The 16,611-nt window shown below is 33.2% G+C and overlaps 1 protein-coding gene across 3 annotated transcripts in view; it reads right to left on the reverse strand.

Moving 5' to 3' along the window:
- The window catches only part of LOC111045448 (putative inorganic phosphate cotransporter), a 39,079-nt gene extending 22,552 nt beyond the window's left edge, over positions 1-16,527 (reverse strand). The window contains exons 1-2 of one of the 3 annotated variants that reach the window (XM_039437219.1): positions 16,369-16,527; positions 14,811-14,906 (exon numbers count right to left, since the gene is read on the reverse strand). In XM_039437219.1, coding sequence (XP_039293153.1) covers positions 14,811-14,868 — 58 coding nt within the window. In that variant the 5' untranslated portion in view covers positions 14,869-14,906; positions 16,369-16,527. Of the gene's footprint in view, positions 1-9,726; positions 10,264-14,810; positions 14,907-16,368 lie in introns of those variants that run through there. The other 2 variants (XM_039437221.1, XM_039437220.1) reach the window with 2 other exon arrangements.
- Between the last annotated feature and the right edge of the window lie 84 nt (positions 16,528-16,611).

The raw sequence follows: 16,611 nt of genomic DNA on the forward strand, positions 1-16,611 counted from the left end.
GTTGAATTTTCTGAAGATTGAGTTAAAATAGGGGCTCTACCCATCAAAATATAACCGAAAACACTTTCCAAAGCCATCAAATAATTCGAGTCAATTTCCACACGACCATTTCGGAAAATATGGGGCACTAATTCAGCTCCTATAATAGCGTCAATTTCGCTGGGAATGTGATAACTTTCATCAGCAAGTCGAAGACCAAACAAATTTGATAATTTAGAATTATCAATTTTACTAGTGGGAAGCTGTTCCATGATTTTTTCGACAACTAATGGTTCAATGGAAAATTTAACACTAGAATCGAGTCGAGATTGAAGCGTGACAAAAGTACGACCAAAAACTGATTGCGAATTTCCGACAAAACCATTCACAATTAATTGGAAAGGAGAAATCGATAGTTGCAATTTACGACAAAGTTTACGAGTAATGAAATGACTTTGACTAGCTGAATCAACTAAAACTCTTATTTTGTGCAATCTACCTCTCTTATCAGGTACCTCGACTTGAGCAGTTGATAGTAGAACACTATACGGTGCCGACTTCGAATCGATAGAACAACAGGTAATAGTATTATTTTCTACCTTTTTCGCATCCAAATTTGATGACGAATTTGAAGCATTTCCGAAATGTAAAAGCGAATTATGCTTCTGACTACATTCCTCGCAGTTGGAAGAAGTACAATCTTTACTACGATGGGCTGGCGAGAAACATTTCAAACAGCAACCCTTCTTCTTAACAAAACGAAAACGGTCCCAAGGTGATAACTGACGAAAAAGACGACAATTGATCAATTTATGATTTGTCATCGAACATTTCAGACATTCTGATATTTTTACCGGTGATTTGGTCACTTGCGAATTCGATTGAACAACCAACACTTTGGATTTTGGTATTGGTTTCACTACTGGCTTGCATTGTTTAGACGATTCGTCATGCGGTAACGATTTAATCTGCCTTTCGATGAATGAAACAAAATCAGTATATGTGGGATCATCCTTAGTATGAACTGAAGCTTCAAATGCCTTTCGAGAAACAGGATCTAAAATTTTCAACGCTTGGAACAGAAATATTGCATCAGATACATCTTAACCTCGTAGGCGTTTTAAAGCAGTAATTGAACCACAGAACTGATCGACTATAGAAACTAAACCTGCACGAGACTCAGATTTTAGACAATTGAATTCGAAAATTTGTTTCAAGTACACATTTGAGAGTGAGCGGGGGTCATTGAACCGCTTAATTAATGCATCCCAAATAATTTCATAATTATTAGCAATAGGTGGTAGATGACGTGAAATATTAGCCGCTTCTCCAGATAGTTTGGACACCAGATATTGGACCTTTTGTTGATTTGGAATCGATTTGTTGTCATGAATCATGCATTTAAACATTTCGTAGAATACCGCCCATTTTGATTGATCTCCGTCGAACACAGGAATTTCAATTTTCGGTAAAATATTAGACGAATCCTTATTGGAAGATACAGGTTGAGGCGGGGTAGAAACACTAGGTACAACCTGACTGCGTTTTTTCAATTCACTAGCAATTGCTTCCATATGTTCGAACATTTCCATATGTGAACTACTAAATTTGGGTACAAATTCCGGGTCTTTTTCCATTTCAAGCTCCTGTATTTCCATTTCAACAGCTTCATAATCCTGAACAGTTTTAAGAGTGGAACTATAGAGAATTAGAAATTGTTTAGCACTAGCTTCTTCTTTTAAAGCCTTTTTCGACAATTCGAAAGTACGTTGAATATGATAGAAATATTGCTCAAGTTTAGCTCGTTTGAGCTTTAACTTCTTTTCACTCATGATTGGATATTGGCAAGGTCTTAATGATTTTCATTTACTAATTTTCGAATAAAATTACGAATGCAACAATGAACGATTTTCATTGATGATTCAAGCAAGCAAAATGATAATGTTAGTACAAATTGAACAGAGAAAGCTCAATAGACGAAGCAAGCTAAGCGATAACGTTATCAGCATTGCAAAGTAACGGTTCCGATCGGACAATAGAGATAAGAGTGAACCAACTTGATCGGCTCAATTCATAATGTACAAACAGGTTTGAACCCTAGCATGCACAAACGATTTACAATAAAATTGGATAAGTGCTTGCCAAATATTTGAATAAAAAATAGCCAATAAAATCTGGCCTGGTGGACCAGTGTAAACTCTAAGGTTCAACTTTAAGAAATTTATATTGATTTTAAATTGGTAATCAATAATTTTGATGTAAAGTGGACTGTATTGAATAGAAAAGAAACAAGTGATATCTCTACAGAAACAAGTACATGCAATGAATATATAAAAGAACAACTCACCGAAAATCTGCAGAGTACCTAATGTAATATTTATATTATTGAGCTTACAACTCCCAGGTAAGGTATTCAGGTGTCCCCGAGGTAGGAGATGAATCAAGGATGGTGAAAAGGCAAGCTTAATTGTCATCTACTGTTGGTAAATTCGGCTTCCATCATATAACGCTGCACATATATTTCTGACGAGATATTTACAATGTCTTTAAAGACTATAGATCGGTGAACTTTCCAATCGAAAAATAATAGTTTAAAACTTTCAACTAAAGGGAGTTTGGCAAACACTCTTCCAAACGTAGGTTTATGGTGTACGATTTAACATTAACGAAGAAATAATAATTTGAAGAACGATTTTCTTCTGGGAATGATCGACGAATAATAATTATCAATTCCCGACTCGAGGCAAGCTATTTCAAAGCGAGACTGAACAGAAAGAAAAAATCTACCGGCTAGTGAGCGCGACGCACTCAAGTAAAAGAAATACGAACTGAACGAGGAGCGCGCGTCCAATTCAAAAACGAAAAATGAAAACTAGAGCTGGCTCCAACAAATATGATTTTATGAATAACTTAATGAATTGGGCTGAAGAGCACTTGAAAATCTGTGAACTTTAGAGTTCATGAAAATAGCAGTTCATTAACTTTGGTGCGATTCATAAACTTGGCAGAGTGTAGAACATGTGTGACGGACCTGCTATATATCACGGTAGAGAAATAGAATAATAAATACTCATAGCTGGCCTATTCATTTGATATCACTGAATCGAACTAATTAGAAGCTATTTGAGAACTAGTGAAGTATAGTGTTATCTTGAAACTACTATGGAAAATTTTGTTGAAATAAGTTGGAGTTAACACTACAGTTTCCGTTAGCCTACAGTTGACTACAGTGTTAATAAGTTCCAACAGAACGAGTAAAGAAGTCTTGAAAATGTTTCCAATACAACTGAAGCAATAAAAGATGTTAAAAAACAGACACTCCTTTCTCCTTATCAATAATCTCAACCTCAAAATGATGAAACTCTTTTATCAGTTCCTGGTGCATCGGAGAAGTGTTTTAAATGTTATCAACTTCCACGAGAATCTCCTTATTATATATGCCTGCCTAGTAAATCTATATATATAAAAACGAAATAGCACTCACTCACTGACTGACTCACTCACTCACTCGCAGAACTAAAAATCTACCGGACCAAAAACGTTCAAATATGGTAGGTATGTTCAGTTGGCCCTTTAGAGGCGCACTAAGAACGGATTTGGAAAAATTTCCAAAGATACGCCCAAAATCTGCGTTTTTCCAGCGTTTTTTAGCGTTTTCTCAGCTTTATCGAGAACAAATGAACAGAGAATGTTCAAATTTAGTACAGCTCAGCTAGGGTGTAATAATGTTGTGTTAGAAGGAATTTGCAATAACGTCAAAGATACGCCCAACATTAGCGTTTTTCCAGCATTTTTTGCTTTTTCTCAGATTTATCGAGAACAATTGAACAGTTCAAATTTAATACAGAAACTAAGCCAGGGTGTAACAAGGAATTTTAAATAACGCCAAAGATACGCCCAAAATCTGCGTTTTTTTGCGCTTTCTCAGCTTTATCGAGAACAAATAAACAGAAAATTGTTTTAAATTTCAAATTTACTATAGAAGCTCAGCTGGGGTGTAATAATGTTTTGTTAGAAGGAATTTGAAATAACGCTAAAGATACGCCCAAAATTAGCCGCAGATCTCATTTTTGGACGATCCAGCCGGGGGTCCAGGGGGCGGAGCCCCCTGGATAGACGGATATGGCGAGCGAAGCGATCCTGACGGCTAGTTATAATATATATTATCAACAAGAAAAATTTAATAACTTGAGAGGAAGGTGAGGTGCATTAACGTCAGGATGTTACAATTGTAGTACCAATACTACAACAAAAAATTCTGAATATATAACTAAAAGATTTGAACATTTGAAGATGTCAAATTCACTTATTAAAATGATTAAGTAATGTGACTAGTATTAAACAGAAAACCTTGAGCAGCACGCTTCAAAAAGAGTGTTCTTTAACTATTATATTTCTCTGGAATTATTGTATTTTTATTCTTCTTTTGCAGATTGAAACTTCAATCTTCAATAGTTTGTTTCCAATAACAGTCACGTTACATAAACGTGCTCTATTAGAAGTTAATATATTGAAAATATACCTTTATTACCTTTATAAACAACTTAATACATTTATAATATAATTATAAATGTTACATAAACACAATAGTTTGTGTTCAGTTTGAACACAATCTGATTGTCATTGTCAATCTTCAAAGTCTCTATCGAGACTTTTCCATAAAAGGATGTTTCCGTCATTTATCAAGAAAAACAATTTTATTGGACTATTAAAAAATGACAAGACGGAACTGCCAATATTCAACGGTCAATTAGTCGCAATTAGAATACAATAATTTTTCAACAAATTGTAAACAGGAAGTAAATTACAGTCAAGACATTCAATTTAACTCGAAAGAGTTCCATCAATCACACAGTTCATTGCCTGAATTTAATTGTTATTGTCTGCTTGGAGACCGTTAAACAGAATTTGAACACTGGAAAGTTCAAAAGCGGTTAACTAATTTTTTGAGCTAATTAATTATCAGCATATTCAAGTCATACTGGTCGATTGAAAATACAATATTATCCTTGGCCTCAAAGCTTTCTAACTGCGCCGTCCAATTTCAAACAAGTACCCGTTAGAAATGTAAATAAGATCGTTGACTAAACACTTATTATCATAGTCTATTTTATCTGAGATAGAATTATCGTTCATTGGATGTTGGGCAATACTTCTTAAGTGAGAGTTTCCTTTGTATAAAAAATGCACTCATTTAACTGTATTCAACTGTTTTTCAACATAGCCTACACATATTTAGTCGAAGTTTATATTTTTCTTGATCTTAAAAAGTTCAGGTAGATTGAACGTAAGCCTTCTCTAAGAAAATTAACTAATAGATTGTTTAGTAATTAGGCCTACTATAGAGTGGTCCACGTTATAATGGCAGTGGATAAAGATAGAAGAATAGCGATGCCTATTATCTGCATTAATTAATTATATTTCTACACTGTCAAAAACATAATTGTCATCGTTGTGGACCTAGAAAAGGATAGTACCTTTGGCTTTGTCGAATGATAGATAAGGAGAGCAAAACCAAAGTTGATCAAATACTGTCATTATAACGAGGACCTCACTATACAGTTTATTTCATCTGAAAACAAATGATCGTCTATTAAGGGTTTAACAAATATTTCTATTCTGAAAGCTACTATTTTTACTGAGCTAGAACAGAACAGAGATTGATATCAATTATTTTATAGATCAATGTTGACTAGTTACTAATTATAATAGTTTATTTATCTGAGTTGGAATTAACATCGGGTGCTGAGAGATATTTCTTAACTGGAAGTTTCTACTTTCACTGAGCTAATACACCGTGAATTGAAATCAATCGTTTTCTAGAAAAAAATTGATAAACCTGTTTGCTTTGGAACGGGAATATGATGAAAAATATAAATGAATTTGAAAAATCAACATTTATAAATTTTGAACGATTGTTTAATTAAATATATTATGAATTTATTTTGAAAAAATGGAGAAAGAGAATGTAAATATAGGTTTCTGAATTGTAAAACAATAGGCCTATTGTACAATAAAATACTTTCTAAAATATTTGAAAATTTGAATAGCAAGTATACAGTTCTAATCCTAGAGTGCTGCCGAAGCAATTATGTATATTGATTCTATTGATTCAACAGAGAAGATAAGTGAACAGACTTCAATTCTCAATTTCAGTGATCTGTTAAATAAAATTCAATCAACACTGTAGCTTACCAAACGTTTCTGTTTATCTTTGCTAACAAGCTCAACGAACTGTTTGTCTTCTTATCAAAATTCTACATTTTAAAAATATTTTACAGTCCCAATTCTATTATCGGACAGAAAATACATAGAGTTTGAAGGTTTATTTGAGATTGATAATGATACAAAACCGAACACAGATGAGGGATTCCAAAATATGTACTCAAAGTACAACCATAGACAAATAATGACGATCCCTATCTCTTCTCTATAGTACAAAGTAAGATCACAACCAGAAGATGGCTTCCCAGCAAAAAGATCTAGTTATGAATCAAAGAAAGTAACTTTCAACAAGTTTCTCACAAAATAGACTGATTTTATGGTCATTATTGACTAATGATAATGTATTTCTAGTGAATTAATAATCACAGTTCATGATAATAATAATATCGAGAGACCTGGCTGGCTCAGGTCTGGTGTCAGAGTTTTCAAGTCGCACCTGAACAATTTCAGGACCTCTGACATGACCAAGGCAGCCAGGACCGACGGTTAGCGTGTCCATCCGAAACACATGATGAATTGTACTCAAAGCCTTGTTATAGATTGTATTTTGTCATGCTGTGTATATATTGTATTAATTTTGTTTTTATGACAGCGTAGAGTAGTCTGGGAAACTTACAAATCCTTGAACAAACCAAAACAAACACTTTTCAATTGTATCTATTTCAGCACTTGATGAGCCAAACACTCTGGTATTTAGAGCTCATCTACTTTTATTAATTATTGTTCCGGTCCAACAATAATAATTCTCAAGACGACAATCAGGGTGAAACCGATTTAGATAACGTTTTACTGCTCCACTTTCGCTAATCCAATTCTTGACATAAATTTGAATCCAATCCAATCAGAATGCAATTGAATACCAATTATGACTCACTTTACACTGTCAGCATTCCTCACAAGTAAAAGCAATGTTTTTCATCTAACCAATGCTGACAGTTTGAAGTGGATATCACTCTATCCTAATCAAAAGTAGTATTGTGTTCAACTTGATTATCAAGAGCACTGCTGTCTCAAGAGCACATATTTATATCTGGTTTCCATGTTAAACAGTAATACATTTACACATTTTTCTATCTGTTTATATTGAAAATTGTATAGGACAGTTTGGAGTGGATATCACTCTATCCTAATCAAAAGTATTATTATATTCAACTTGATTATCGAGAGCACTACTGTCTCAAGAGCACATATCTGGTTTCCATGTTAAACAGTGATACATTTCAACTTTTTTCTATCTGTTTATATGAAAAGTTGTAATGATATATTGGTTTTTGTTAAGAGGTCCCTAGACATTTAATATTATTGAACAATATCAGTAGACCTACCTACTCTCAGGATCAGGATTTATAGGAAACATAAGAAGTATTAATATTCTACCTGAATTAACCAAACCAGGATTTATTGAATTATCCCAAACGACCTAATTTGGTGTAGGCCACACAACTATAATAAACACGTCATAGACAGTGTAGTCTGATGATATAAGTAGGTAAGCTATTGATTCTCTTTTTCTTAGGGCTACTATTGAATGTAAATAAAAATATAAATCTTAGTACCCTTTTTTTAATTATTTCGCAACGAAATTAGCTTTTTCGTAGCGAAATAATTTAAAAAAGGGTCCTCAGATTTATATTTTTATTTACATGTAGGTAAGCTACTATTTTGTACAATAATAATGGCCGTCTAGCATCTAGGGACCGTTTCAATCTATCATGTATGTCAATAAAAATTATTAATGGAATGAAATGGTTCACGAAATCAACTACAATAAAATTTTAATCAAATACTACAATCATCTCTCACAATCTTCCTTCCCATTACCCATGCCCAAGCCAAAGTATTATGGTATCAATACCATAATATATGGTATCAATATATGGTATCAATACCATATATTGAGGTATTATCCTCAGCAAGAAAGAACAAGGATAAAAATATAGTTGCTGCATTGAAGAAAAAATGATAGATATTTATTACTAAGTAGCTGTGAAGGATTAAGGAGAGTTTAATGAATGATATTTTATGAAGGATCTAAACAAGGATTGAAAAGAAAAGCTGTATCATTCTCTTAAGAAAATGATGACAAGGATCCTTGAATGGATTATTATCTAATCAAAACTCTTTTTTATTAGCATAAGGAAGAGCACGTTTTATTAACGGCGAAGAGTAACAATAGATTTAAAGGATACAAATCTGGGACCTTCAAGTATCATTTCATACTTTAATTCAAAAACAGGTAAATGTTGATTTTTCATGCATTTTACGCCAAAACAAATAGCGTTAACGTTCCTATATACTATGCATGTTCTATTTGTTTTTCAACTCGTGATAACTTGACTTCACAGCACCTCGGTTGATAAATGATTTCAACGATAATCAACTAGATAACTATAGTGTTATCGATAATTAAATATCAATACATCATTTATTACCCTCTTCCACACACAGGCTTTGCCTTTGTGGAGAGTTTTCATGAAGTTTTTTAAAATATAATGTTGTATTTTCATGAGCTACGATATAATAACAACTAGATTTAGTTATAATGATTAATTTTTTAGTTCAACTGTAAGTTTTATTTATGATTGTTTGGTTGCAGAAGATGTTGAGAACGTTGTTGCATAATATGAATATTTGTACCCTGAAATCATGATAATAAAAACCAATTTGATTCGATTTGATTTGATTTAATTACCCATGATAAATCAACTAAATATTAAGGTACCGTAATACATTAATAAATGCATGTTATAGATAGTAAAATTCACTGCTAAAGAGGAACCGTGACCAATTTTTTAGTGCTAATACGTAAGTTTATTGACAGAGTGTTATGAAATTATTGACAACCTTGGAGGAGTATCGGTTGGTTAGTATTCAATAGCACGTGTATTTTCAATGCTTGATATTTTCTTCATGCATCAAATACAGTAAGCCTACTTAACTTGCAGCAATGCATGACACTTGTTCTAGAACAACAAATAGCAAAACGTCATGAAGGTATGAACGCTTAAATGTTATATGACAAAGATTGAAAAATGAAAGGAAATAAATATAAATATGGAGAAAACAAATAATATGAAATAAACATAGATAAATTATGGAAAATGTTTGGTTGTACATGAAAGTGGAAGAAACTGAGAAAGAAAATGAAATAATATATAGAAGACATAAAGTAGAGATGAATTTATGCTTAAATTGTATAATTATTACAATTTGGAAAGGATTAAGATAAAATATCATTTTAATTCATAAAGCAAACGATGATTGAGATTTGAAACTTGAATAAGAGGAGAATACCGAATGGAATAAAAAACGGAAGGAATTGAATAGAAGGGAATAGAAGAAGTGGGTTGGAAGTAACAAAAAAATTAAAATTATTAACAAGCCTGATTCCCACTCTGAAAATTAAAAAAATAATCGATTACATGTAATATTCTATTTTATAGTCTATATCATTTTATATAATAGAGTTCAAAATAAAGTAGAAACTATGATAAATTATATCAAAATCCATTCTATAATTACCCAATTGTTCATGATAATCCTCAACTGTTTTTTCTCCATTATTCTCTATTTGAGTCATCTTCTCAGCTTTTAAAATTGTTCACCACTTTTTTTAAACTACTTCAGTAGTACTACTACTGCTTACAAGACAAACATAATATACACTTGAAACTGTGTTTAAACTATTGGGATAACACTGCCCTCATGAAGTACGTATATTAGTTTACAACCACACTCTTTAAAAACAGAAAAACCATTCAAAATAATGAAAAAATAAAATTTATGTCGAGATGACCGACAACAATCAACAATCAATTCTGTAACAAAATATGATAGTTGACTATTTAAATTGCCAGTTATCAGTGGATGAGATAAAAATCAGCCCAAATGATCAATTAAGTTGATCAACACTCAAGTAACTTGATAGAAAACATATCTAAAAATACATAAAATACAACCAGCGTCAAATACATAAAATGCAACCAGTTGAATAAAAAACGTCAGCTAACACTCTACTTTTACTTTCAAGCGGTGCGCGCAGAACTGATAACAAAACTGAACTTGGAAATCGGTTCCAGCGCTCTAAATATGACAATAAACAGGAAGCACTTTGATACGGAGGTGGGGGCGTCATCCAGTATTGGAAAGTAATCAATTAAAATCGGCAAGTCAAATGAGTTTCTGAAAGCAAGAAGGAAGCTCCTACGATACAGAGATAGAACCACTGGATGGTAAGTATTTATTTCCTCATCAATTTTTCTTACTTTATAATGCATATTATTTTCAATTTAGTCCATGATTTTATGATGATCGATGAGTCTAATTATGATGAATAAAATGAGTTTCTGGAAGCAAGTAAAAAGCTTCTATGATTGGTTCAAAAACCCCCGGGTGGTACGTTTCCTTATAAATTTTCATCAAGTATTCTATTTTATAATCCTTATTAAATCTATAAAATATGTATACATGAATCTACAGGTTTCTTAGAACAAGAAGGAAGTTTTACGGTGCAGAGCATCATCCTCACAATTTCCTTATGAGTGAGAGCTTCTCTGAAATTTTTACTGTGAATTCTATCTGTATATAATTACATCCTGTGAAGGAGTTTATTGCAAGAGTAAAAATAAGCAAAGTCGAGTTATGGCAGAGCAATAAAGACAGAGACAAACAAAAAGGACAGAGCATAGTTTTTCTGAACTATAAATAGAAATATAATAGAAAAATCTAATAGAGCAAAAATAGTGTATGAAATCGTTAGAGTTTTTATGCTGGCATCAAAAAAAAAATATTTTTTTTGAGTAAAATGAAATAAATGTTGTATGGAGCCGTTGGAATTAAGTTGATGAAGTTAGTTTTTACTTTTTATAGAGACATTGAAATCTTTATGCTACTTAGAATAGAGGGCGTTGAAAGCATCATGTATTGTTAATCATACTGTACAAAAGCATGAACAGAAGAGTTACTGCGACGACTGGTTTACGTTGTTCCTTTTTTTTAGTTTTTCTGATTGTGGTACGCTTTACATCCTGTTCTTTCTTCTCTTTGGCACAATTCAAAATGATTGAAAAAAGCAGAGAACTGGTAAAATAATCGATGATTATTGAACCGAATGACCGTTACTTTAGAATTAACATGACGTAAGAATTGAATTAACATGAGATAAATAAAAACCGTTTTTAAATACAGCAGGCCCTTGAATCTATTCTAAATCAAGTCACAACATAATGCACCTCTTGCTTTGTTGAGATTCTCCGCTGTCTTATTCTATACTCTATCTAGCAATCAAGACCAAGCAGATCTGTCAAAAAGCCACAATAATAATGGAGCCACAATTTATTTTATTTATTTTGAATAATTTCTCCCGATCAACGTATTTTAAAAATTGGTTGTAATATTTCAAAGCCTATAAAATATAGGACTGCTAGCCATCTGTATTTTAAAACAAACTGCAAGTATCTATATATATTAGGTCCAGTATCACGTTAACAGTAAACTAACTGTCATTAGTTTTGCAAGTCACTCAATATAAATAAGGCTTTGAGGATGATGAAAAATAATCAAGTGGCTATTTCAGTTTTTACTCCTTATAAAATAAGGACTAATAGGTGAAACAGTCACTGATTATATAGATGTTTATAATACGATATGATAGGACTGTGTAAGATTATATGTGCGTTTATTAATGTTTGTAAGTCTATATATTTATGGCATCATTATGTAGTCAAGATTTGAGACTCGAATTCCAAGAAAACGGTAATCATTTGAAACACCTAATTTTGAATAAGCTACAGCTTCCTCAAATATAGAATTTATGCACCTCGAAGTCCGAATTTTAATTATTATTCTACATTTTTAAAACATCTGGTGTGGTACACTCACACAACTTTCCTAGCTCATTGAACTGTAAGCCTCAATCTTAAACGAGAATAATTTAGGGGAATAACATAATGACGATTGGCGGCAACATATTTGACACTACGATCAGACTACTGTATATATGTGTTGTTTTCAGAGTACTTTTTCCTTTGTGTGAATTGTGAAATCCGATGATATTTTTTAAAAGTCGTCAAAACAGCTGTTCTACAGATGAAATATCTCGACAATGTGTTCTTTTTATGAACTGCTCTACCTGCCTACCTCATGCACGAGGAGGAGGTTACAAAGTCCATTTCTCAAGGATGGGGTGGACCCCCATTAGTTTCCCAGAAAGGAGACTCATGCTAGTTGATAGAGCTGATAAATAACTATACAGGGTATACATTTGAAAAAAATCGGTCGTCATTTTTAAGAAAAACATGGGTTTTTAGTAATTATTCACCATTTTTCTCAAGAATATTACGGAGCTCCTGCAATTTTCCTAGAATTGAGACTCATGTCAGTTGATAGGGCTTATAAATAGCTATTCATGGTATAAATTTGAAGAAGATCGTTAGAGCCGTTTTCGAGAAAACCGTGAAAAACGTGGTATTTTAGTGATTATCCGCTATTTTTTTCAAGAATATTACGGAGCTCCTCGAATTTTCCTAGAAATGAGACTCATGTCAGTTGATAGGGCTTATAAATAGCTATCCATAGTTTTAATTTGAAGAAAATCGTTAGAGCCGTTTTCGAGAAAACCGTGAAAAACGTGGTATTTTAGTGATTATCCGCTATTTTTTTCAAGAATATTACGGAGCTCCTCGAATTTTCCTAGAAATGAGACTCATGTCAGTTGATAGGGCTTATAAATAGCTATCCATAGTTTTAATTTGAAGAAAATCGTTAGAGCCGTTTTCGTGAAAAACATGTTTTTTTAGTAATTATCCGCCAATTTGAATTGAATTTTATTGAATTTCTTATTGTCGGATCCTCATGGCATAAGGACCTTGAGTTTAAAATTTCAAGTCAATCGGTTGATTAGGAATGGAGTTATCGTGTTCACAGACATACACACATACACACACACACACACAACACACACACACACACACACACACACACACACACACACCACACACACACACACACACACACCACACACACACACACACACACACACACCACAACACACACACACACACACACACACACACACACACACACACACACACACAACCACACACACACACACACACACACACACACACAACACACACACACACAACCACACACACACACACACACACACAACACACACACACACACACCACACACACACAACACCACACACACACACACACACACACCACACACACACACACCACACACACACCACACACACACACACACACACACACCACACACACCACACACCACACACACACACACACACAACACACACACACACACACACACACACACACACACACACCACACACACACACCCAAAAATCATGTTTTTGGACTCAGGTGACCTTGAAACGTATAGAAAACATGAAATTAGGGTACCTTATTTTTTTTGGAAAGCAATACTTTCCTTACCTATGGTAATAGGGCAAGGAAAGTAAAAGTTATGCCAGCGCATTCTCCGCAGATTGGGCATTCACACAATCTGTGGTCATTACATTTTGGCTTCTTAGTTATATTAGGTGAGGAGAAACATATCAACGCAGCGACGTAGGGAGCAAATACACTCCTGCAGCCGGTAAATTATTTTGCGGTTCATGAAGCACGCTGCACACAGGGACATCAGTCGCGTCAACTAAGCTTCCACTAGCTAACAGTGAGAGCGGAATTGGAACTGCCTTGTTCGGTTGAGTTCCAAACATTTCCAATTCTGAGTTTCCCTAGTAGCGTAGAGAAAAGATAGCATAAGAAGATATCCCATGATGTATTGCGTTTATGATATAAAATTCACTGTCAACTCAAGACGATAGTCCTAGTAGTTATCTTTCGTGAAGCTGGTAGTCTCTCAAAGGGCTATAAGCCTATTTTTCATTTCCAATTATTTTACTATTATGTGTTTTTGTCTTTTTTGAATAAATAATACTGTGCCGTTCTTACACTCTCACCCGGCCAAAACAGTAATAATAGACAGTAGCCGACAGTGATCGGCTTGAAATCTGGAACATAAGCGACCTATACAATGAGATATCTTCTTATGCTATCTTTTCTCTTTGATAGTAGCTAGGGTCCCTGTGTGCAGGCTGCTTTAGATCAAGTGGCTCAAGTGCCTGTAAGCAGAACTGGTCAAAATCAGACAAGTGATTAGAAATTGAATAAATTAAGCTATCTTATTATTAAAAATTTCTTACTCTGTTTTGTAGATTCAGTAATTAATTTTTGCTAACGTTGTCAAGAATATTGATTACTTACATTCTTCTTTCTTTAGTCATGATCAGAGATCTTGATTGACTGTCTGTAAGTGGACTTGATTTGGTCATTGTCGTACATTCTTCTTTCTTTAGTCATGACCAGAGATCTTGATTGACTGACTGTGTCTGTAAGTCGACTTGACTTGGTCACATTGTCGTACGGTATTGTAAGTGAAGCTATGTAATATCATGAACCAAATTAGTGAAGCTGTTGGTAATGAAATCAAATATTTATAAAAGTAGGTATGTTGATAAAAAATGTGAATAAATTAAATATATGTCAGTGAATGCTTATTCTAAATCTCAACATACCAGTACGTTGTACTTCATTGTGTTCAGGATAAAGAAGCGGTTCCTCAGCATCGGACATTTCTTAAAAAGCGGAGGAAAATGTAACACAAACGGAATCTGAAAAGAAAATTGAGTAATTTGAGTTTAGTTAGAAAGAAGCCTAAACAATAATTTCTGAGCATGAATTTTACTGATGAAGACTATTTATTACAACCACCAAGGTTTTTATGAATGAGAAGCTTCATGCAACTATAGGTACAGCTCTAGACAATCTGCAAGAAACTGATAACGAATATTATATTATGCCTTTGTCTAATTAAGATTGAAAATCTTAAAAAGCCGTGGGTATCTTCAGTAGGTGGGCTACTACCTGAAGATGTTGGTAGGGTGAATGCACCAGACATGTATCTACCATTTAGATAATAAACTGTGATCCATCAGATATTTCATTTAAATTTACATATTCTGAATGTTTTCCTTTATTTAGAAGGCTTTTAAATCAATTCGAGCACACACACAAAATTATCCTGCAAGTTGTGAGGACCCAAGATTTTTTTTGATTTGGACTAATGGAATGGTCTAATAGCAACTGAGAGGTCAATTTAGTTAAATTCAATCAATCGTTGACCAGCCTCACCTCATGCTGGATGGATTTCATCAATAAAAAGTACAATACTGAACACTTAAAACACAAAGTTAATTAAGATGACATTAGAATATGTGATGATCTACAAAATGAGAGAAACTGGCCATAACACCAACACCAATAGATAGCCTACCATAACTTACAATGCCACACTAATAAGTTCCTCATGTAAGGAGTTTTTTGAAACCACTCAACTTGATGTTGCGGACTCTCTGTGTTAATCTATTATAAATTTTTCAAGTCTGAATGGGGTAGCCTAGCAAGAAAAATTTAACAAGGATTGAATTAAAAATGGGTAGAAAATTACATAGATTAACCAATCTACAGGATTTTTTAAACATGAAAAAGTGCTGATCGGTAACTGGTAAATTCAAATTCACTCTAAATGGAAAATTGAATATCACAAAAACTGAGAGTCACAAAAACAAAATGTATTGTTCAAATTACAGTAAGCTACCATACCTAAAAGGTAGCAGGTACTTAAAAAGAGGGCACATTATGTTATAAATTCAAAAATTATTCGGAGATTTTGAACAATTTTCAAGATAATAAATAATTCAAGATAATAAATAAACAATTATTGTTTTCCACTTAGGGTGTTTATATAGGCCAACAGTCAAACTAAATTGAATTGGGTAGCTGTGCAAATTGCCCTAAGTAGAAACAACATTGTGTGTCGATCATTTTATAACCTAGATCGAATCGATAAAACTAAGAAATTAATTGTATAATTAAGTATCTATAATCTATGACACTTGTTTTAAAATTTAGATATATTGATGGTAGTTATAGATCATGTTAATTTAATATTTCACATGAGTTTAATGATTTGAACTCAAGTTCAATAATATTGAGAACTCAAATTTAAAGAATATAAATTCAAAAATAAGTGTACTATATGAGGGAGTGTTATTTAGATTAATATGGGCTTACCTTTTAGAAGATTCCACACAGCGATCCGAGCGCAGTAAAAAGTTAGTTAATTGAATCTTTACAGTTTTCATGGCATTAGTATTTTTGTGATGTGATTTTGTTTATTTATGTTGAAATGAGATTGTTGAGGTTATAAAGTCAATTTGTGGATGTGGAATGTGGAAACAGCTGATTGATATGACAGCCGTACGAGAGGCTATTAATCCAAATAGGGAGCATTCTTCAGCGCTCCAGTAGGTGTTT

This window comes from Nilaparvata lugens, chromosome 10 (assembly GCF_014356525.2).
Source record: "Nilaparvata lugens isolate BPH chromosome 10, ASM1435652v1, whole genome shotgun sequence".
Classification (NCBI taxonomy): domain Eukaryota; kingdom Metazoa; phylum Arthropoda; class Insecta; order Hemiptera; family Delphacidae; genus Nilaparvata; species Nilaparvata lugens.